Raw genomic sequence first — 24,113 nt, forward strand, 5'->3', positions numbered from 1 at the left:
GTCGGAAAAATCAATACTTTCGTCTGTTTGAAAATCCAGTTTTTGTTCTTCATTGACAATGTCAGGTATAGTTCCTATGTTGGATCTAGAGCTAGTGCTGGCCATTGAACTAGATCTAAATAATCTACTCTTGATATGCACAAAACAAGTATACTATATGCAAGACTTAAAAGATTCACCTTCCTCGTATGTCTAGACTCTTCCCCCGCTCATGCCTCTCCTGGGACTTATTGTTTGGACCACGTCTTACTGTTTGGCTGGAAGAAAGAAGAACTGAGGACCGACGATTAAGAAATGCAGATAAGATACAAGTATGTGAATAGCAATGAACAAATTAGATAGATGCTAATGCAATTACCAACCACTTGGCTATATATATAAGTCAGGATTCGAAGACACATTTTTATGAGATTCATTCTATAATGTAACGATTTAATTGTCTATTTTTTATGTCTTACGTACCTCAAAGATCATGTCTACCAAATATCGTCCGAATCTGAAATCATATGACTGTTGCATTAAATTTAGTGTTCCTTTTGTATAACGATATTCGTCCATTTTCTTTACTACAAATGATTGTCTTAATTGTTTTGGATTTATCTAATTTTTTTAAGGGTGATCTAAAATGAAATACTAAAAGGTAATGCTAGGAAGAGAAAATTTGTAAACTAAATGATGTGTCACCAATAGGAATGAGCACGTTAACAACGCTAGTAATAGACCAATCATCAACTTTCATGTTCTTTAGTTTTCAAAATTTTATCTACAAATTTATATCCCTAACATTACCCTATACTAAAATATAAACGGTCTAAATTGTTCAAATACATTACAAAATAGGCCTTACAAAATAAGTATCAAAAGTGTGTGTTGCCATATCTTAACCCTACACATCATAATATTTCTCGAGGGACACTATTAATTAAGCTGCGAACCCCTTTTTTTGGGGGGGTCAAAGTATCACCCTTTCTATCTTTTAACAGAACATATTTAACGACGCTGCTATATGGGACTAATTACAATTGATCTATGGCAGCTGGTCGTAAGTCGTACCCTGTATATTATGCAAACACCTTAAGAGTATGCTTCACTAATGTGTTTATTTAGAGAGAAAATAATAAGGTATTAAAATAAGATATTTTGCAATATACATGCTCATAGTTTTTTGACAATCAACGATATTTGGTATTTCATTATTCAACCGAGAGCAGTACATAGGTGTCAATTGGGTACAATTCTTCAGTGACCAAGAAAATGATCTGGAGGTGACTTTGCGCAAATGAGACAATAATAGTAAACTCCTAAACAGCTACCACATGTACGAGAACTTCCCACTATACCCATACAAACCTATCATAGAAATGATATATAACATATTTGTATAGGTGATTACAAATAGCCACTGCCGAATAGCGCGACCACATAAAGTCATCGTGGGAGCGAGACCACAGAAAGTTATCGTTAGTAGACGAGACCACATAATACAATGCTCAAAGTGAAAACCAAATGCAATCATCATTGATGTGCGGCCACAACACTTGCTAGGCGAGACAATAGAACTAGACTAAACTAACTCAAAACTAAACTAAACTAAACTAAACTAAATTAATCTAAACTAGGCTAAAATAAACTAATCCGAGAAGGGAACCACAAAACGACACCATATAATGGGAGGATAGGATCCTCAACCAAGGATCACAGCCGTGCCATGGCACAAGACAGGTCCTCCACATCTATAAAGCTGCCACCGGCCCTCAGCCATAGTCAGAGGCCAACGGCCATAGAGGAAGGCTAGGGTTTGGCTGGTTCAAGAGAGTTTCTAGAGAGAGACATTGGGAAGAGAGTTTATACATGTTCATAGTTACATTGGCTAAACCTGTAATTAGAGAAAAGAACAGGGGTTGCCTTTGTTTGAGCAAGGTACGTATATGATTGTTACTTTTGTGAAGAATTTCCTGTTTGAGAGTTAAGGGTTTACAGTTGACAGTTGAGGGTTTACAGTTCAAACGCCAAATGTCACATTTTATCTAAGCTATATACATCGTTACTTCATCCAAGTTTAAATTGTAACTATTATTTCCTTTTAAAGAGATTCATGATTTATCTCATTTGTCCAGATTCTAGATTAAAATAGCTATGTACATTGTTGTCAATTCCACTATCAATTTCTGAATGTGTTTTTGAACTTTAATCCTCAAAGAAGATTAGAATAAAAGCTGGTGTTAGATTACATATTGATTTTAATTCTTTATTGTGTACTTAATTTAAGTTTATATTATAATTTGTTTTAATATTTATGGTTATCTTATTTAATGTCTTCACTTGGGTTAATTACACTAACACCCTAACAGGTTGATCGTGTTTTCACAAAACCCCCTCACGTTCGAAACATAAAACTAACACCCCTTAAGGTTCTAATTTACTTTCACATAAACCCTGTAGGGTTGACATCACCTTAAAATATTTTCTTAAAGACAAATTTTCCCTCATTTTTAATTACTTTAAAAAATAAAAGTAAAAACCTTTTTAAAAATAGGGTTTAGGCCTCCCCTTTGCATTCACCACAACATAAGAGAAATTCTTAACATGCTTCAGGAGCTAGCCGTCCTCACAAGAAGCTACTCCTTCGTCTCCATTTTTCAATCAATCAGTCTCTCCACAAGTTTGGCCTCACTCTCTGTCATAAAAAAATATAAAAACTGCTGAATTCCCAAGAATCTTCCTCACAAAATGCAAGTTGTCGTTGGAAACCTTGAACTTTTTTATACCGAATTCTGGAGAAGATCCGAGTACATGGTAGAGGAAGAAAGATAACAATATTTCTTTAATTTTATTTCTATTTTTTTCTTTATTGTTGAATGTAAGATTTTAATTTGGATTTTAATTCTATTTATTCAAAGGATTTTTCATTTTTTTAAAAAAGTATAATTAATAATGAGGACAAATTTGTCCTAAAGGGGTAATGTGAAAGTAAATTAGAACATCAAGGGGTGTTAGTGTTACATTTCAAACGTGAGGGGGTTTTGTGAAATCACAATGAATATGAGGGGGTGTTATGTAATTAACCCGTCTCCACTTAAATTTTAAATTTATTATTACATGTATTCTAATTCATTAAATGTGAAATCCCGTTCCTAGACTTTACTATTACAAACTACGTATTTGTATTAAAGAGAAATTACGGACGTTAGAAGTTTCTTAAATAAAATAGGAATTTAACATTTTGAGGGGTTCCTATTATTTTGGAAAGGGACCAATGAGAGAATAAAATACAGAAAAAAAAAGAAAAAAAAAAGAAAAGAGAAATCGGGGAGACCAACCAGAAAATGGGGGAGAGGATGAGAGAATAGGGGGAGGAGAGGAGAGAGGGGGGCTAAATCGAGAAAGGACAGAGAAAGGAAGGCGACCAATGGAGAAAGAAGAAAGGAGGGAAGGGAAAGGGGAAAGCAGCACGGGATCATGGATCCCTTACCCAAATCTTTACGACTCGACCCAATCGGAAACAATGAAACCGTTGGTTCCTCCAGCCAAATTTCGGTGAATTAAGCTGAGCCACCACCTGGAAGCGTCTCACCATTGTCTTACATTCAATTCTCATCCATAAAATGGAGTTGTTGCCTCGGATTTGGTAGAATCGAAGTCGTCAACTTCGAGGGCACCAGGCGGTGATTCACCGTTTTCTGCAACCTTCCCCATCGATCTTCACCATCAACATACCTCCCTTAAGCTCAGGAACAATGCCCAATCATTGGTTGGAACGTTGGAGTCAATTTGAGGACGAATCAAGGAACACCTAATTCTAGGGTTTCCACTAATCAAGGCTGATTTCAGGCGTTTCCCAGCCGAATTGGACTTCGTCCCAGGTATACAAATTGCTCCCCTCATTGAGATCTACATGCCTATAGAATTTGGTAATTTTTGGAAATAGTTGAATTTGGCCGGCTGCCGCGTACAGTGGTGGGGCTTAGGCCGAGACCTCACCTGCCCTTCCTAGACTGATTTGGATACCTTGATTCCATATGTGACGTTAGATTGAGGAAATCTCGTCGTAGAACTATAGTTTTGATAGAGACCGCCACTTAGGTATTATATGAATTGACGATTTGACTGTTGGATCAGCACCAAACTTAAATACGTGATAGTAAATAACATTTGAGGATATTAGGAACTGACAGATTAGGAATCTTATGTACGGATATTCTCAAATTGATTTCCTAAGTTTGTAAAATTAAACGTTGGCCGCCACTTAATTTAGCAATTGGTGGAGATCCAACCGTTGGATCATTCCAAAATTTTAAGATATTGTTCTAGGAAATTAAAAAGACCCTTGGGAATTTATGGATCATAAATATGATAGGCGAATTTTCCAGATTAGATTACTAGAGTTGTGGACCGTACCCTCGACTTTGATTGACAGTTGACTTTTTAGTTAACTAGCCGAATTATTCTAGCGTGTCGTTTAGCTTAGAGTGCTATTAAGATTTCTTGGAGCTTAATGGGCTCATCATGATGACGTGTGTCTCGATTTATGTACTAATGGCGCCATATTGAGTAATACTTGTTTCTTAAATGTGATTTCTATTGAATTGTTATTTTTATTCTTAGCCATCAATCTAGGTTTATTAATTGTGATTCGACTATAGATTGGAAACGTTTATGAAATGTGGTTTGTATGACGTGTATGATTGTTTTTATGACAATGTGAACCTGGAATCTTATTAGAAGTATTATTAATAACTTTTATGCTAGTATGACAAGATAGATAGTGGTCATGAGAAGTTGATAGTGTAGGTGACTACGTTGTAATTTATAGGGATGATGATGTTTAGATATACCTGGTACATTTGGTAAGTACTATATCCACATAGATTTTGTTGAGTAATGGTCTAAAATCCCTTCTACTCAACGATTCCGTTGAGTGATGGTCTGAAATCCCTTCTACTCCGCGATTCCATTGAGTGATGGTCCGGAATTGTATCCACATGGATTCCATTGAGTGATGGTTCGGAATCCTTTCTACTTCGCAATTCGTTGAGTGATCGTCCGAAATCGTATCCACGTGACGTGTTGGTTCCTTGGATTTGATTTCAGCTTCAAAGATGTAGGCTTCAGCTGAACTGTGTCGCTCTAGCCCTGCATTTTGGCTTATGATATGTGTTATTGATTAATGTTGGTTGTGATTGTTATCATTATGATTAGACTTGTTAACCAATATGGCTAGAGAATAACATCGTGCTTCGTTGACTGTTCTTTGAGATGTTGCATACTATGAATTGCGGTATTATGTGAAACATAGTGATTTATATGATGGATGAATTGGGAAGCATATGTGTGAGAATGGCTTACTTGCGTGCATGATAAGGTGATAATTATTGTTTGGTGTAAGGTTGATGTGCAGTGTGGTACTCTATGATTTTTGCTAGAAGTATTTTACGAAAATATTAGAGTTTGACGAATGGCTTGATCCTTATTTAGGGTACGTAGGCAGTCTAACAAGGAGGCTAGATGTAGCCATAAAGTGTACGAAAAATTACTACGCGGTTGGATTGTGAGTTGTGCTTTGTACATATCCTGGAGGCGGGGTATGTTAGATATACATGTAATTGGTGACGTCACGTGTCAATCCTGGACGAATGTCAGGATTAGGGCGTGACATTAATTTTTTTTTTTTAAATTCCTCTAATGAATGTACCTAAACATTTGTACCATAATATATTTTACTGAGCTAGTGTACTGAAACGTGCATACCTAAATATATTAAAATGAATTAGTGGCACATAAGGAAATATGCAAAAACATAAGTGTAGTGAAGAGTCCGTATCTAAACATATTATACTAAACTCGTGTACTGAAATATCCGTATCTAAATAAATTATAACAAACTAGTGTACCAAAATATCCATACCTAACTATATTATACTAGCGTACTGAAAATGTTCGTACCTAAATATTGTAATAAACTAGTGGCACATAAGAAAATATGTAAAAAATAAGTGAACCAAAAAGTCTTTATCAAAAATATTTTCTTGTATAAGATACTTACCATAAATTGGAGATGCAAAATGTCAACAAATAAAAGCTAATTCTTTTGAATTCAAATTAGTAATAAAATTTGCAATATTTTTCATATAATTTAATTCAAGGACACCATAAAATTATAAATTAAAAAAAAAATATTGAATGCATATGTTGACATTAAATAGAGTATAGAGACTAAAATGAATTTTTAATTTTGTATAAGACATTTTTCTAAACTTCATCTTATTTAAGGATTAAAATCTAGTCTTCTAATTTTTGAATCCTTAATTATATTATGATTTTAGATCAAAATGTATGAGAAATTCTTGTGCATGACAGTAACACTAATATGTAGTTTTACTAATCCACTCATTATAACACGTATGTTAGTCACATTATATACGATTTATAAATTCACACATTATAAACGTATATTAGTACCAATACCTAGTTTTACTTTATCCTAGAAGATACTCTCACTTATTTTATAAGACGGTACGCGTTAGGTACACACGTCTTTGTAAAATAAGCGAACTGATGAGTATGAAATCAAAATTTCTTTTTCTCCTCCTTTTTTCCCTGGAAATGGTGGTATGAAATGCTCTCACGCTGTCCTCGTGCTACTAATTTGTGGCTCTTCTCCCTTCATTTTACTCTGATCGATCACTAACTGGTGCAGGAATTTCACATGTTGTTGGTTGCTCTCATAGCTAAAGTTGACTCCGCGTGCTTAAAAGTCTTTTTTGATGATGCGATGGGAATTATGCCTTTCACTTTCTCACTCCACAAAGATGACAGGGAAAGGCAAAAAACATATAAATATCGAATCCAATATCTTTACTCAATCTTGGATGTGGGATTTCAACACAATCCGGCCGTGTTAGCTACAGTGAGATATGAGACATCTACCTCTGATTAAAATATTAAACATGTTTGCCTTGCGCCCTAGTTAATTAGAGCTTTCTTATTATATACTGGATCATGCACAACGTGGTACATGAGTGATAAATTAAGCAAATTACTTTGAGTGATAAATTAAGAAATAATACGGGTATGGAAAAAAGGCAAGGGTTCCTATCGTTTTAGTATTAAAAAAAGATATACTACCGAGTACCACCGACCAGCCGTAATTATAAAGGTCACTAAAAGTCCATCCCCACACGTACAAAATAGACCTTAATTAAGCTAATTAACTGAGTTATGCGTAGAGACCAAATGGGGGAGAGAAGTGAACAAAAAGAATATATAAGTACTCTTTTGCTTAATTAGTGTGCGAAGTGCGAAAGTGGAGGGTCACAGTACATCAACAAAGAATCGACATTTTTTACAAGTCCAAATAATAAAGTTCAAAGGACTTAAACAAGGATGGGTACGAACAAAGAGCTTTTACATGTTGAGTGTGCATCAACAAGGAACACACCATTTTTTGTCCTGGCAAAGTTAAAAGGACTGAAACAAAGAAATAATGTGTTTAACTACATCTTTACATGAAGATGTATAAAAAGGCTTATTAAATAATCCCATTAACTACTAATAGGTTGTTATCCACCTCATTCTCTGCAACTAAGGCTATTGTCAGTTTCTTGTAGTGCTAGAACTGATTAATAGTTGTCAACTTAGCACAACTTTTTGGGACCTCGAACATCAATCATTCATTAAGGCCAACGCTACTTAAGTTTGGTTTCTTTAATATCTTTTTATCAGTGATATATTAATTGGTTTTAGAAAATAAGTGTAGTTTTCCTCAAGATAATCAAAGTTTCAGCGATAAACACACATATTTTAGCTCGTCATACATATTCTTTTAATCTTCTTCATTAATCAGCTAAATTTTTTCAATATGATAAAAATTAAAACAGGTGTGTGTAATCACTTCTGTTCACAGTGGCGAAGCCACATAAGAGCAAGGAGGTGCAGTTGCACCTGTGGTTGTTGAAGATCGATCCTAAGAGCGAGAATCCGCCCTTTTGATTCCTCTGAACCTGCACGAAACTGTTCTGTTTTCTACTTTTTTACCCTCACAACACCATGATATTCTTCTCTCCCTTCTCATGTATTCCTGCGACTGTGACTGATTGGATGAGGAGAAGAGATATGAGGTGGAGCGACAGTTTGTGCTCATAGAAAATGGGTTGTACGTGGAGCTATCAGCTGAGCCAGTTTTGAGATTGATAAAACTTCCAGCTTCTCAAGTGTTCCAAGGGCATGTCAGTGGTCCTGGGTCTGCTAGCGCTAGCATTTCATGAAAATTCACATCGTGATTTTACATGCACTCCCTTTATTCTTTCCAGTTACCCTTTTCAATCTAATGAATTTAGTCTTATGTTGTCTCTCTGTTTTTGATGTTTTTCATGGTGGTCTTGTTCTTTTGGTTGGGGGTAGTCATTATTTGTGTTTGTGTTTAAGATGTATTAATTGCAGTATTACCCGATTACGGAATTTTAAACATGTCGTTAGAATAATTATTTTGATGTTTATGATTTGATTGTTCACTTTTTTTTTTTCAAGACCTTTTACCCTTTTAAATTTCACCCCTATCTCTACAATTTCTAACTTCACCATTGTCGTCCATATTCAACAATTATCGATAAACTACCGACCCAGCAGCATAAAGATGTAAAGTGGCTTCCTGGTCTAAAAACACAGCATAATACAACTTAAAACTGATTTGAGTTATGAGTAGAGACCAAAAAGAGGTGTTGGAAAACAAGAAAGAAAGAAAGAAAGGTGCTTTTTTGTTTGGTGGAGTTTGCATAGTGGAGGGGTCAGAGTACATAAACAAGGATAAAGCACAATACTTTTGCCGAGTCCAAATAAAAAAGGTTAAGAGGGACTGAAACACGGAAATAAAAATGCATTAGACGACAGAGCTTTTAAATACACCATAATTTTCTTGAATTTTTATCACAAATAATTATTTATTTATAGCAAATATATAATTTTGGTCTTTTATGTTTTGAATCAATCAGTTTCATCCTCTATGTTTTGCCTAACACATTAATTTCATTTTTGTTGTCAAGTTACGTTAGAAATTTCGTTACTGTGTTGATATGGCAACCGTGTGGCATATTCTTATTTGTTATCATGTTCCACATGGTTGCCACATCAGCATACTAACATAATTTCTAATGAAATTAGATGGCAAAGATGAAATTGATGTGCAAGGCAAAACATGAAGGATAAATTAATTGATTGGTCCAAATCATAAAGGACTAAAATTATGTATTTGCAATACATAGAACCATTTGTGATAAAAAAAATAAAAAAAATTTCCCTAAGAAACAATCATTTGTTTGATACACTTATAATTTTATCTAATGAACTTCATAGAGACCACCATTTAACATATTTTGAAGATCACACGATATGACAGTTGATGAATGGATTCCTTCTTAAAATTATTATAAAAAAAAATCAAACCATTAACCACCACATCATGAGACGGTTGACAAAATGTGGTAACAAAAGATAGTATTTCTAACAATTTCCATGTCTAAAATAATACAAAAATATATAATATTTTATAGTAACCAACGTTAGTTGCACAAGATAAAGTGAGTAAATGACATCAGTGGCTCATAAACCCATTAGACACTTATAGGCCTTTACCTAATACTCATTAACTTGTCATATGCTGATGCGGAGTACTATCGGGTTCGTTAATGAGTAATTAGGTCAACAATAATTTGGTATGAAGTCTCTATTTATTGAAGTTTAACCCAACCTCTTTCTTGCAGGTAAAGAATAATATCACTAAATCATAATGCTCAACAATATCGAGTGATTTAATAAGAATAAAACAAACAAGTCGAGTTAGAATTTGACTAATACTCAACACGTAATTTAGTTGAGTTAGAGTTAACATAACGTTACACGACGCTTATTATTTTTTTGGCACATACGGGCTCGTTTGGAAATAATTTTTTAGAAAACACTTTAACTCACTTGAAGTGCTTCTTGAAAGAAATACTTAATAGGTGCTTTCCCAGAAAGAACTTAAGTGCTTTTTTGAACACATAAGGAATTTTAAATTTTTCTGCGTAAGATATTCAGAAATACTTTTAAAGATCCAAAAGAATTTTTCATTAATTTATAAACACTTCCAAACATGATGTACCTAAACATATAGAACACGCTACCTCTCATTCCCCACAATTTCCAACTTTTTTGCGTGGGCATAAAAAATATTCCCTTTGGTGGCCGGTGGGTAAACTTTCCACTCTTAATTTGTACCAAATATAGTCGTAGTAGCAGTACGGCACCAAAGATTGAAAGCGACTGACGAATATAGTCTAATGTGGTCGAGAGGTGAAGGAGCAAATGACACAGAGATTGGTTTCTTAAAGTAATTAAGAAAAAGAAAACCTAATAAAAAACTGATTAGTGTGCAAATATGGATAAAACCAAATGCTGCAATACGTAAGCAAGAACTGCACGTGACTCATGAGGGAGAGAAGACTCAGAAGTGGGAGTGGAGTGATTTAACAGATATAAATATAAGGGTTTTGAGGGAATAATGCGAAATGCGAAGGTGCTTTTTTGCCTCCCTTTGAGGGTTAATTTGTTCCCATGCAGAATTGAAAGAATAATTCTAAGGGATAGCTAAATTAATCATGTAGGACTGATTAAGTTATACATACAAGTTAATCATGATTTTTATTCCACAAGAATGTGCCAGCTATATTTATTTTCACATTGAAACTTGGATTTGAGAATAAATTGGGTCATGGTATAGTTCAGTTGCCTTTTTCTTTTTGTTCATGGTATGTCTACCTTCACCGAACACATATGGTTTATTTTTTTATTTTTTATTTTTTTCTATTAGTAAACGTTAGCTTTACCTTAAAATCATCTAAATAATTAATAATTCCAACACCAAATGTTTTGGATTACTCATAAAACAGGTTGTTACCAAATTTTGTGCAATTGGAGGCCAATATAATTGATAAATTATTCATAATCCTTCATTAAAGTTATGAGTTTTTTAGTAAACTTAGTGCAAATGCGGCATACATGTTTGCCCGTATATAAGTCTCAAGATTACTACGTTATAAATTTAATAAATTAACATACAATCAATGAGACATAAGGTACAAATTGATACAATTTCAAAACCGTAAAGTGCAATATGAAAAAAGTTAAAACTGTGACTCATTTTGAAAATCATCCCAACCCAAAGGGTAATTAACCCATCAAAATTAATATAATCATTATTGCAAAAATTGGGTTTCATTAGCATAACTTGTAGAACCTGGATTGTGCTTAGATCCACTGTGCGCGATGGGGGATCTAGGAGAAAATATTTGGGGGGATACTGGGGCTGGGCGGTTGGAGTGATAATTAATTGTGCGTGCAGGGCACCAAAGTTTTTAGATGGAAATAGCACGCAAATTTTTACTGAAGCATTTCGTCGTATAATTAGTGAATATATATGTGGTCATTTGTGAAACAATCTTGTGTGCATGTGACACATCCCGACCTGGAATGCCCATTTGGATTCCGAATCGAGTTGTGTTGGCCGACACCTAGAAGGTGACAAAGCCATAAAGTGTAATGTAGTAGAAAATGTGAATAAATTTAAACCTAAAAGTGCCTAAATATAAAAGTACGCTATAAGCGGGAATGAACTTGTTCAACAATGATAAAGAACTCGTCTGTGAAGCCAAACAACATTTCTCTCTCCCAAGTCAACTTTATCCATTTTTATTTTCCCCAGAAAATTGCTTTCCATCAATTCCCGGAAGAACACGCAATCGCTAGAGGTGAAATCCAGGCAATACCCAATTGGCCTTAAGCTTCAACAGTTGAGTCCTTAATTATTGACCAAAACCTTGCAGATAGGAAACATAAACTATCTGTGAATATCCATATGAGGAGGACTAGCAATGTTTAGCAAAAGAACCCGTAGATTCTCAAGTCTCATGCGTGGCTTTATTAAATGTGTAGTTAGTTGGACAAATTTTTTTCAGCTTTGATAAAAAATATGCAGCCATTTTTTTGGAGGAGAAATTTCGCATGCATGCTGGTGGATATACTGAGTCAAGGTTAGGTTCAAAGCAAGACAATTTGCTTTTTTATTTTTCCTTAAATACGACTTTCATTTCAACCAAAATTTGGAGTTCAAATATAGAAGTGATTTTGCAACCAACAAATGTAGAAGTGATAAAAAATTCTACGCGGTAAGTGAACCATTGTTGACTTAAGAATATAAATAAGGATAATGCTTATATTCTCTCACCTTTCGTTTTATATTAGGTTTTGTAAGAATTTGAGAAGGCATCTGATGTAAATTAGCAAGTCATGTATTGCACAAATCGCTTTACAAAACAAAAATACTTGTTAATGCTTCAGCCCGAAGAAAAAATCCCCAGTAAGCAGCTGGGTATGAAATAACAACTAGCTAGCTAGTTTCTCCATAATTATATACGTAAGACCCAAGTAAGAATAGTTGAAAAGATAGAAGAATAAAAGTACATCGACATTGTCAAAGGGATGCGATGAAAGGGGAAACGCAAAAAAAGGAAGAAAAAACAACTTTTTTTATTTTTATTTTTTGGCATAAGTGTATATTTAAAGTGCCAATAACCACACTGCTATTGAAAACTAGCAAATTAAGCGGAGGAGAAACCTCTAGAACATGGTATCCAAATGCACCCAATATTGTCATGAGGTTTAGCCGGAGAAGAATATGCATGGGCTACATAATAAATATGTTTCTTATAATTGCCATTGTTATCAAACCGATAATTTAGGTCATGAGTACTCCAATAAACGAGTAATTATAAATATGGATTGTAAACCAAACTTAATGTAGTCTGAAATGAAAGTAGAAGCCACACGGTTGAGCGAGAGGGTTCGACCAAATCCTAAAACCTTATTAGTCTTCATTTGATTTCCTGTTTAGTTATTTGGGCGATGAGTTGACAATTTTGCATTATGTGGATTTTCATTCTATAAGACTGCATAATATATTCCGTACAGGTAAGGGAATGATATAAGAAGACCTTATTTATATTTTATATAATATATGTCTTGTTTAGTGACACAATTGATAGATCTAGATCTGTATATATATTATTGTTCAATAGTTGTTAGCTAATAAGACAGATTTCCATTTGGTTTGATATATTGGAAAATTGGAAATTTTCCATTCTTTGACATTACGTTCAAATAGGAAAAAGGCCCTTTCGTATTACTGAAATTATTAATTACATGAACACAAAAATTGATTTATGTGTGAAAGCAATCTTCATAATTTTATTCTTTCTTTTTGCTTGGTAAGCAAGGCATGTTGGCATGGTACAAGAAATCGCGTCATATTTTGTAGATTACAGTGTGAACTCCATTTTTAATAAAAGCCAAACTACTAATACAGATTGACTAAACCTGTATTAGACATCTAATATATCATAAGTCTAAACTTTTGGTCCTCCTAGGTTTCAAACTATTATCTTCATTTGGATATTAGGTATCTTTCTAGGGCAGTTTTACCAACAACCCTCTTTTGAACCAAAAGTTGCTTTCGGAAATTTCCCCAAGTAAAGGGCACATACTTTCTAGGGTTGGTTTTTGCATCCATGAGCTCAAGAGGGCAGTCAATGAGGGCAGAATTACGGGGGCTCATGAAATATGCTGCTGATAGCCTATTCTTCTCCTTGTTAACCACTGCTCTATGCACTACACTCCTCAGCTTCCCATTAGTCCAAGCCTGCAAGAAAATTACACATACAGTTACAACTTTGTACAAAAACTGAACTTTAAAAAACGGGAAGTTTAACAAAAAAAACTCTCGGTACTGTTTATTTTAACGAAAAATCATATTTTTACACTAAAAATTCAATCATGGTACTATTCACTTTACCCTTTATTTTGTCCTTATCGTTAAAACTCAAAATTTTCAAATTTTTTTCATAAGTTTTCCTTTAAAAAAAAAAGGTGTAATCCAGATTACAGCCTCACAACATTAGCGTTTTTCTAGTAAGGGAACATTACTGCTAAATGTATATGTGCATACAATTGCTTGAGAGAGAGAGAGAGAGAGAGAGAGAGAGAGAGAGAGAGAGGTACTTCAAGGGTATCACCGATGTTGATGATGAAAGAATTTTGAACAGGACGGATTCCAATCCATTTGTCGTCACTTGTCAGAACTTGCAGGCCGCCAACATCATCTTGTAACAATATGGTTAATGTATGTGGGTCTGAATGGCTCCCAAGCCCAAGACATTTTTCAGGGAGGGGACAAGGAGGATATCTGTTGACCCTGATCATGGTAGCCTCTTTTTCCTCAAAGTTCTTTGTGAAAAAGTTGTCTGGAAGGCCCAGTCCATGAGCTAACATCTCCAAAATTGTCATTCCCAAATTGTCCAGTGCATTCAAGTAACCAATCATTGCATTGCTGATACATATTCCAAACATTGATTTGAGTTAAACTATACGAAGAAAAGTTAGACTTGACAATTTCTTATACGATCCAAAAATAATACGAAAATAATAGGCTTTAGATCAACACGATTATTAATCGAGTCGTTATCGGATGACTCATTAAGAACCCGTTAATAATAAGTCCTTAACGGATACACATGCAGGTAACCCATTTCGATTCATTAAGAAAAAAAATTATTTTTATAATTTCAAAGTTTAACTACTAAAAATACTTATTATAAAACTAAATAGCCATAGTGTATATATTGTATATTAAATATGTATTATGGTGTTATTATTCTATATAAGTTAAGAAAATTAAGTTTTATTTATTTATTTTTATTATGAGAGTTTTTTATTGTCATTACTATGATAAATTTTACTTGACCTCTAGTCCAAAATTAAAATCAACTAGTATAGTATTAGTATAAGCAAGAAGGCAGACCTACAAGTGTGAAAAATGTGAAACAATATATAAACACTTGTGATTGCATCATTCCTCCATGAGTAGACATCGGTTACACTTACATCGTCGTTTAGACTCCACAACCTTGAAACATAGCTCCCTTGATTTTGCAAATCCTTTGAACATTTGATATTTTGTAATATATAATATTTGAATGACAAATGTGTTTTTATGTTTTGAATGTGACGATGTGGTATGTATATACTAATTTAGTATTATGCTTTTCATTTGATTATTTATTGTTTTAAAATATATTTTCTTTAACAGGTAACGCATCGAGTCATATTACCCCTTAATATTAATGTGTAGATTACGGGTATGGTCATATTACACGTTTAATTTAACGGGTATTACACAACACGGCCTGTTAAAATATTAGGTATGACACGAACATGGAAAAAACGATATGAATAACATGTCTAAGAAAAATGCTAGCTAGGCCAGTCGTGTGTTGGTGCATGATTGATTTCAGGTCATTGATGCATGTGGGTTTTTTTTTTTTTTTTTTTAGTACATCGATATTTTTACACTAAAGGAGGGGGAGTTTGGCAGTTCGGCTAAGCCACATAATGGGCAACCTAATTTGGTATTGAATTCGCCATTCACGAGATTCAAACCTAAGGCCTCTCACTTCCAAGTGAAGAAGAATACCACCACACTATAGTATTGAATGACGAGATTTTATTGAATATACATACATTTATCGTCAGAAATCACTCACGTGCGTTTGAATGACATTTTAGCAAGTGTGGTGTTATCTACACATCTCTTTTTACCTTTCACACACCTCTTGATTGTCGATCATTGGGTTGAATGAATTAAAGATCAAAGGACATGAATTAATAAAAAGTGTGCGAAGGATAACAAAAGTGTGTGGATGACACCACCCTTTAAGCAATCATCTTAAACTGTTACTAACGAATAAAATTATAGTTCCAATAACCATTTGGTATAGCCATATTTAACTTTCACTTTATTGGAGAGGAGATTTTAACTTGAATTACATGGACAACAAGGACAACAGTTTGTAGAAAACCAAAAAACTATTTTCGCCATACATATTGAGAGAGGTGGTAAGTTTTTTTTGTATTAATTACCTCTAATTGATCAACTGTTAAAACCATTAAATATCATACATGACCTAAGAATTCAAACTATATGATATATATGTATGAAAATCTTACCTAAATTTGTGATTTGTTGGCCACCAAAAACCTTTGTTGCAATTTTCTTATAGAATTCACATACATTTACAGTTAGAAATCACTCACATGCACTTAAGCAATCATTTTAGCAATCATCTTAAACAACTACTAAAGAATAAAGAAAATTTTCATAACCATTTTGGTATAGGAGCACTTAGCCTTTACTTTGTTGGAGGAGATTTAAAGTAACATATGGGCAACAGTTTGTTGATTAAAGAACAGAACTATTTTACCACATGTATTGAAAGAGGTGGCCAGCAAATATGGAACAAATAGACAATATCTCTAATTAATGTACTGCTAATTAAACCATACATGATCTAAAAATTCAAGTATGTATGGTATGAAAATCTTACCTAAATTGCTGGTGTTGATCACCAAAAACTTTAGTTGCAAATGCAACTACCTGTTGAGGGGACTGAAGTAACTGTAAGATCTCTGCCCAAGGTAAATTTTTTTCATAATCAGGGTTTGTGGCACAGTAACCCAGTGGTAAAGTAGCTGATCTGACACCCTTCACTTTCTTCTCCATTGGAAGGTCAAACAGCCCATTTAAACTCCCTATGAAATTCTCTATGATCTCCAAAGCAACCCCATGATCCACTAACTTGAAGAACCCCCACTTCTCACAAGCACTCACCATCACTCGGCACACCTTCTCGTAGTCTGGGTTTTTCCTCCCATCCAAAATACCTTGGAGACTTATGACAGGGATGTCATCTGTATCTGCAAAGTCTTCGTGGTTTATGGCTGGCCATTCTTCTTTCGACCAAATAAAATTCTTCACAATTAGTTTTTGTCCCATGGAGAGTGACTCAACATATTGTTCTTCACTCTGCAAAGCCATGCCAAAATCTCAGAGAAATTAGAGTTTCGCAAAAGCGTGCTATTTTTTTTGCTGTATGCAGCAGATTTTGCCAAAGGGTGATATATGCAGCAGTTTTGGGATTGTTTATCTAAATGCTTCTTTTTGTAGCCATATAGTATGCTTTGTTAAGTGTGATAAATTGTTGTTGATTGTAGCTTCCAAGAAGATTCAATGGGTTGGACAAAAAAATTTCTTGGATTCAAAGTATCATTGTTGCCTAGGTATATATGATGAGGCTGTCTTTTAGTGGGAAAAAAACATGAGATTCCTTCGAGATCATTGGAGATAACTAGGATTCCAACTAAAGAAATGAACTTGTAGAAAAAATGGGATTTGTTAGCCGTCCATTTGGCCATTGGATTTTGATTTTTAAGTTGTGTGTCACTACAAGAAAAATAGATCCGTCGTTTAAGATATTGCCCGATGAATACATTTGCCGGTTATGAACTAATTCACGCAACGGAGAATTGCTTAACCGACGGAAAGGAACTGGTTAGCATGTCGTATTTAAATATTGTTGTAAGATATTTCGACGGACAGAGCCGTTGAAAGATATGAGTTTAAGAGACGACTTTTCCGTCGGGCAACTTAAGAACAACATATTGCAAAAATGGAAATAAATATATACAACCCAAAAAAAATTGTTCATCCAAATATATTACAAAAAGAAAAAAAGAAAAAAGAAATTGTAAACTATGGTAGGGTTTGGTCATTGCTGGGACAACTGCTAGGGATCTCTTGGAATGGCGGCACAAGCTCAGGCAGGACGGTGAATCGTAAAGCCAAAAGCTGATAAGCTTTGGGATATGGTTTTGAAGTATTGATGGACTAATTCCCTTTGGCGTGCCAGCTCCTCCTCTACTTGCTAAGTCTGGAATCGGTCTCAGTCATTGTAGTGGAACTCGATGAAGAACAAGACTTAACTTCCTGAACCCAACCCTCTCCTAGGCCGTAGACTTCCTTGCCCTTCCTTCGGCCAACCCCGTCCATCAGCACCTGGAGAGACACCTTTGGGTCAGGTGCCAGCTTTTCCACAGGCATGTTAGGATGCTACTAGGAGAGATTGGTGAGGTAATCATCCTTCTTCTATACCATTGAAGCTTATAAAAAAAAAACAAAGATTACGAAGTTAGATTAATTACAATTTAAACCATAATTACAGTAATAAAAGTTATAATTGAAAGTTACAAAAAAAATATTTACAAAAATCCCATCTGCGACCTTGTTGCCATAATTGGCGTGGGTCTATACCCAAACCACCACTTTTGAGAACTTCTCCTTAGCTTCCCGCCATTCCTCGACTAGGTATGATAGAGTTCAAGAACTGGAATGGTGCTCGTACAACTTCTTGTCCTGATTTCCTTTATTTGCCGCTGATTTTTTCTGTACATTAAAATATTAGTTTAAATGAAGATGAAAAAAAATAAATATAGGGAACCGGCCACATTTGGTGGTTTTTGGGTGTAATTGCAAGATATTATGCCAAATAGTATCTTGCAATCAATTAGGAAATTAATCAATTAATTTAGGTAATTAATCCTATTTTGAATAAATATTTTGGCGGTTACCTTGTGGGGAGGATTTGATGAGGATGGATCAAATAGGTTTTGAATAAATACCTATTTTGATCACTTTTGACCTTGATTGAGTTGTGATTGTCTGCTGCTAGCGCGTGGGAGTTCCAGTGCGGCTTGAAGGTAATTTTGTCTTTTTAACTCAAGAATCCATGTGTTGCCTTCATATTTTTCTCAATTATTTTTGGCTCCACAAAAAGTTTCAGGTAATAAATATTTATATTTTTTCTTTTTTTCCCAAAGGGGCCGGCCACACTCCTATAAATACCATCTCATTTCTCCAAAAACCTAATTCCAACTCTTTTGCTAAATTCTCTGAATTTCTCTAAACATTTTTCCCTCAAATTCTAACTTTGGCATCAGAGGTTCTTTGGCCCAAGCTGCCCCCCTCCAAATTCATCGTGGGCACGTGAGACTCTTGGCCTTGACCTAAGATGTTAATTGTTTCATAGGTGCAATTTTGTCCAAGAAGAAGAAGGTGGAAATTTGCATCCACAAATTGGTGCTTTCATTGAGAATTGAGTCACATACTCGTAGAAGACTCTCGCATTCAAGGTTTTTCGTTTTCTTATTCATTTGTAGATTTTTTGTACGTTCTTGTTCCTAGAATTTTTTTAGTAAAAATTCTTTGAATAAACGTAAAAGAAGAGTACAATGATGAGAAATTTGAAAACCTCCACCCTCGGCAAGGCCCACGACGCCACAACCATGACCTAAGCCATGCCATTCAAGCCCACACCGCCCAAGGCCAAGGCGAGCCGGCTCGAGCCACTCAAGCCCAACGTAAGGCCAACACGTTGCCTAGCCAAGCTCTAGTCTCGCACCCACATGCACCGCACACCGAGCAACCCATTCTAGTGGCCCAACCCACTCCCGTGGCCTTCCAAGCAACCCAAATCAATCGAAGACCGCTCCAACCTTCTCGGCTTCAAGTTTCCGGATCGACAATTGAACCGGGGGCATTTCATCGCATTTCTTCGTGGATTTGACATTTCCCAACTCAAATCTCGCACCTGTAGTCTACCACACTTCCACCACTCAAGGAGACGCATTCCTTCCGAGCTCTGCCAACCTAAATAGAGAACAACACTTGTCTCGACAGTTATAGAGTTGACGAGCGCCCTCGAACAGCAAACGACCTTGGTGAATCAGCTCTTGTAGTGCACCGTGCAACGTGCCCCAAACAAGGTGTCCTGAAATAGGACAAGGGCAGACGAAGAACCTTTCCAGCAGCATCTCGACAAGCAACCACTTGATCAACCCCAAACCAAGCATTTGGGCAGTGTACACTCTCGATTGGGCCCCTGAGATATCGTATACTCTCATCTTAGTGCGCAGAGGAGCATGCACTCTCAACTAGGCCCACACACAAGCATACATTCATGATTGGGGCCACACTTCGATAGTCAACATGAGTAACCTTCCAGGCGAAGTGTTCATTTGCGGCTAGGCCCGTAAGGAGTATCCTCCACCTTACATTAGAGTAAGCAGCATGAAGGATGGAAAGAAGCAGTCACTCAGTTCGGCTCAAGTTCAACCAGCAACCTTTGAAGAATTCCCTCGCTTGCTAACAATGAACCACATGCACCGTCGTTGCTGCATAGATGAGCCGAACACGTAGAAGAGCAGCCTAGACTAGCAGGTTAACACTGGAGGCAGTCAAGAGCTCCACTAGCCCTAACATAGGCATATTTAGGAAGAGGTAAAGAGGTTTTTAAATGAGCGGTTGCGTGATTTCCAACGCAATAAAGTAACTAACGAAGCATTTCGACGGGACATTACCAATATGAGCAAGTTACCCTTCATGAACCAGATCGAGCAGGCAAAGCCTCTACGCAAGTTTAGCATGCCACATTTCACATCTTTTAAAGGAGATGGAGATTCAGAAAGGCACTAGAAGCATTACAGAAGCACGATGGTCCTTTAGCGAAACAACGATGGTCTTATGTGCAAGATATTTGCCATCATTTTACAAAGCGAGGCGTAAGATTGGTTCCACACCCTACCACCACAATCCATCCAGAGTTTTGATGATCTTTCCTTGGTTTTCACCAAAGAATACTCATCATACCACTCGATAAAAAAAAAGTCCAACCACTTGTTCAACGTGAAAAAGAACGAGTTGCTCCGCGACTACGTGAAGAGGTTCAAAGCAGAGAAAGCGAAGATAGTCGGATACGATAACTCAATAGCAAGTGCAGCATTCCAAAAATGACTCTCAGTAGAGCACCCACTATTTGGAGAATTGATCATGAAAGAAGATTTAACCCTGGCAGACTTTTTCGTTCTGGCAAAGAAGCATGCACTTTAGGACGAGGCTCGATGAGCAGACAAGGCACCCGAGCAGCCTCGAAAAAAGTCAGCAATGGCTCAAAAGAAGGAGGATAAGAAGCAGTACAACAAAAACAGGCAGGAAGCCAAGCGTAAGGACCGACTTATGACCAAAGAAGGCCCGATGACCAAGAACTACTCCAAGTTCTCAATCCTGATCCACCAAATCTTTTGCTACATCAAGAATGAGCCATGGTTCAAGTTGCTGAAGCAATTAAATGGAGATACTTCCAAGTTGGATCACACCAAGTACTGTGCATTCCACCAGGGTCCCGGTCACATAAAGAACGATTGCTACACTTGGAAGAACTACCTAAAGAAGCTCATGATAGAAGGCAAAGTCGATAGATACTTGGACAAGCCAATTGCATAGCCTAGAAGGAACGCAGATGTCGACAAAGAGCCATCAACCAAGACGATTCGGATCAATAGCATTTTCGCCAAATCGGAACACTTGGGGGCCTCCAACAACTCCAAAAAGAGGAAAATCCAGCAGGCTCTACTAATCATACGGGTCCAAACAGTCGATACCCAACCTGGACCCATTGTTGGCTTCATCGAGCAGGATGCCAAGAGCGTCAACTTCTTACACGACGATGCACTAGTAGTATTTGTCCAACTTGCCTATGCTATAGTTAACATAATGATGGTTGACAACGGAAGTGCGATCAACCTACTTCAACTCTCAGTAGTTCAAAAGATAGGCCTGGAAAACACAATTATACGCCTAGTGGAGGTACTCACCTGATTCAAAGGGCACACCTCGACTGCCATCGGGCACATCACACTTGATGTGAAAACACCGCCAATTGTCTCAAAGCAAACATTCACGATCGTAAGAGACCCATCTCCCTACAATGAGATTCTTGGAAGACCTTGGCTGATAAAGCTGGACATCGTCACTTCCGTCAAGTATCAAAAAATTCGATTCCACATCCCTGGAGAATGAGTTAGAGAAATCAAGTTTGACCAGGCCCCATCTCGACGATGCATTATGCACGTATTGAAGGAATCAAAGAAGAAAACCTTTACCCCCATAGAGGCTACCAAGGTCCGAATGGACGATAAAACTACCAAATAGCAATTACAGTAAGCGGATTAAGAAGATGGCGTCCAAACCAATGTGCTAGTAGACGAGATAGGATGGAAACCCAAAGAGGACGCTGAAGAAAAAACCGCGTTTGTGATCAAGCGAGGTACCTACTATTACAAGGTTATGCCATTTGGCCTCAAGAACGCAGGGGCCACTCATCAAAGGTTAGTAAACATGATGTTCAAGAAGCAAATTGGAGTAACCATGGAGGTCTATGTCGATAACATCATAATGAAGGGCAAGCAGCGATCCGATCACATCAGTAACTTGGCGGAAACTTTTGACATCCTTAGAAGATACAAGATGAAGCTCAATCCCGCCAAGTGCACATTTGGAGTATTTTTAGGCTGATTCCTAGGTACTTAGTAACCCAACGAGGAATCGAAGCACATCTCAAGCAAATCTGAGCGATCCTAAAGATAAAATCTCCGACTACCTTGAAGGAGATCTAAAGCTTGACTAAACGAGTAGCCTCCCTTAACCGCTTTCTCTTGTGGTCCACCGATCAATGCAAACCCTTTTTCAAGGCCATCAATAGGGCATAACGAGACAAATGGGATGATGAGTGCGAAAGAGCTTTCCAAGACCTGAAGAAATATCTTACATCACCTTCTTTACTATCAAAGCCAGAGCAGCGAAAGACTTATACATTTACTTGGTTGTCTCTGAAGTAGCAGTAAGCTTTGCCCTTATACAAGAAGAGCTGCGGGGCCCAACTACCTGTATTCTACACTTATAAAGCTCTTCTTGATGCGAAACTAGATATCCAAAGATCGAGAAATTAATTTTGCTGCTAGTTGTTGCAGGTCTGAAGCTTAGACCATACTTTCAAGCTCATACAGTCATCATCATGACTTAGTATCCTCTGCGATCAATCTTACATGGTTTGGACGCTTCTCAACGAGTGATGAAATTGGCGTTGGAACTTGGCCAATATGGTTTAGTTTACTGACCTCGCACGGTGATAAAGGCCCAAGCCTTGGTGGACTTCATAGCAGAATTCACACCTAGCCTAGGTGACATAACAAAGCGGCCTAACGGCACCCCAGAAGCAACCGACCACACCTTAGCCGCGCCTGCTTCCTCAGTAGAGACTTCTGGCATTTGCATGCCAATGATGCATCTAACTATAAAGGCTCGGGAGCAGGCGTGGTCCTTGTCATCGCAGATGGTTCAATGTTCGAGCAGGCGATCACTCTAGGCTTCAAAGCATCCAACAATGAAGCAGAGTACAAGGCCCTACTAGTAGGCCTCCAAATGGCAAAAGACTTGGCGGTGAAAAAGTTCGCAATTCATTCAAATTCCCAGCTAATCATCAGACAGATTACTGGGAGTACACGAAAAAACATTCGAGGATGGCGCAATACTTAGAAAATATATGCAAGCAACTTTAGGCATTTCAGACTTACATTCTCACTCAAGTTCCGCGAGCAGACAACGTCCACACGGACGCGCTAGCCGGTCTAGGCTCTGCTCTCGACCACTAACTCAAACGCTCTATTCCGGTGGAGTATTTAGACAAACTCAGCATAAAGGCGGAACCGGCAGCCAAGGTGTCACATCTTAGTATAACTCCCAATTGGCAAAGTTATATTATAGACTACCTGGTCAATGGCACACTCCCCACAAAAAGGTTAGAGTTTAGAAACTCCAAATAAAGGTGGCTCGCTACTACATGTGGAATGGCATTCTCGTTCGAAGATCCTACACGTGCCTCCCGACGACCTAAAGGTTCTAAGCTCAATCCATGAAGATGTTTGTGGAAATCACTCCGAAGGTCGATCCTTAGCGTAGAAGGCTCTTAACACAGGCTACTATTGGCCTACCATACATCAAGACGCAAAAGAGTTAGTACAAAAAGGCAACCGCTGCCAACGCTACAAGCCGGTACCAGCAAGTTACACCTGCAGACGAATCCTTAGCCGTTCATGCAGTGGGCAATTGACTTGGTAGGGCTAATGCCCCCTGCTATTGAGTGCAGGGGCATGATGATCGTGGCAACCGATTACTTCACCAAATGGGTAGAAGTAAAGCCCATGACGGCCACGACTCAAGCTGATATAGAACGCTTCATATGGAGGAAGATTATTTTCCGATTTGGCATTTCTCAATCTATTGTCACCGACAACGGCCTGTA

General features: G+C 36.9%; 1 protein-coding gene across 1 annotated transcript; it reads right to left on the reverse strand.

Annotated features, from left to right (window-relative positions):
* Nucleotides 1-13,471: 13,471 nt before the first annotated feature.
* On the reverse strand, nucleotides 13,472-16,957 carry LOC103935851 (gibberellin 20 oxidase 1-like). Its single transcript, XM_009345658.2, has 3 exons — nucleotides 16,467-16,957; nucleotides 14,086-14,413; nucleotides 13,472-13,726 (listed from the first exon to the last, which is right to left on the reverse strand). Exons 1-3 carry the CDS (start codon nucleotides 16,955-16,957, stop codon nucleotides 13,472-13,474), a joined length of 1,074 nt encoding a protein of 357 aa, XP_009343933.2.
* Nucleotides 16,958-24,113: the final 7,156 nt, after the last annotated feature.

The sequence above is a fragment of a genome, unplaced genomic scaffold, assembly GCF_019419815.1.
Source record: "Pyrus x bretschneideri cultivar Hongxiangsu unplaced genomic scaffold, Pyrus_bretschneideri_v1 Contig34, whole genome shotgun sequence".
In the NCBI taxonomy this organism is placed as follows: Eukaryota; Viridiplantae; Streptophyta; class Magnoliopsida; order Rosales; family Rosaceae; genus Pyrus; species Pyrus x bretschneideri.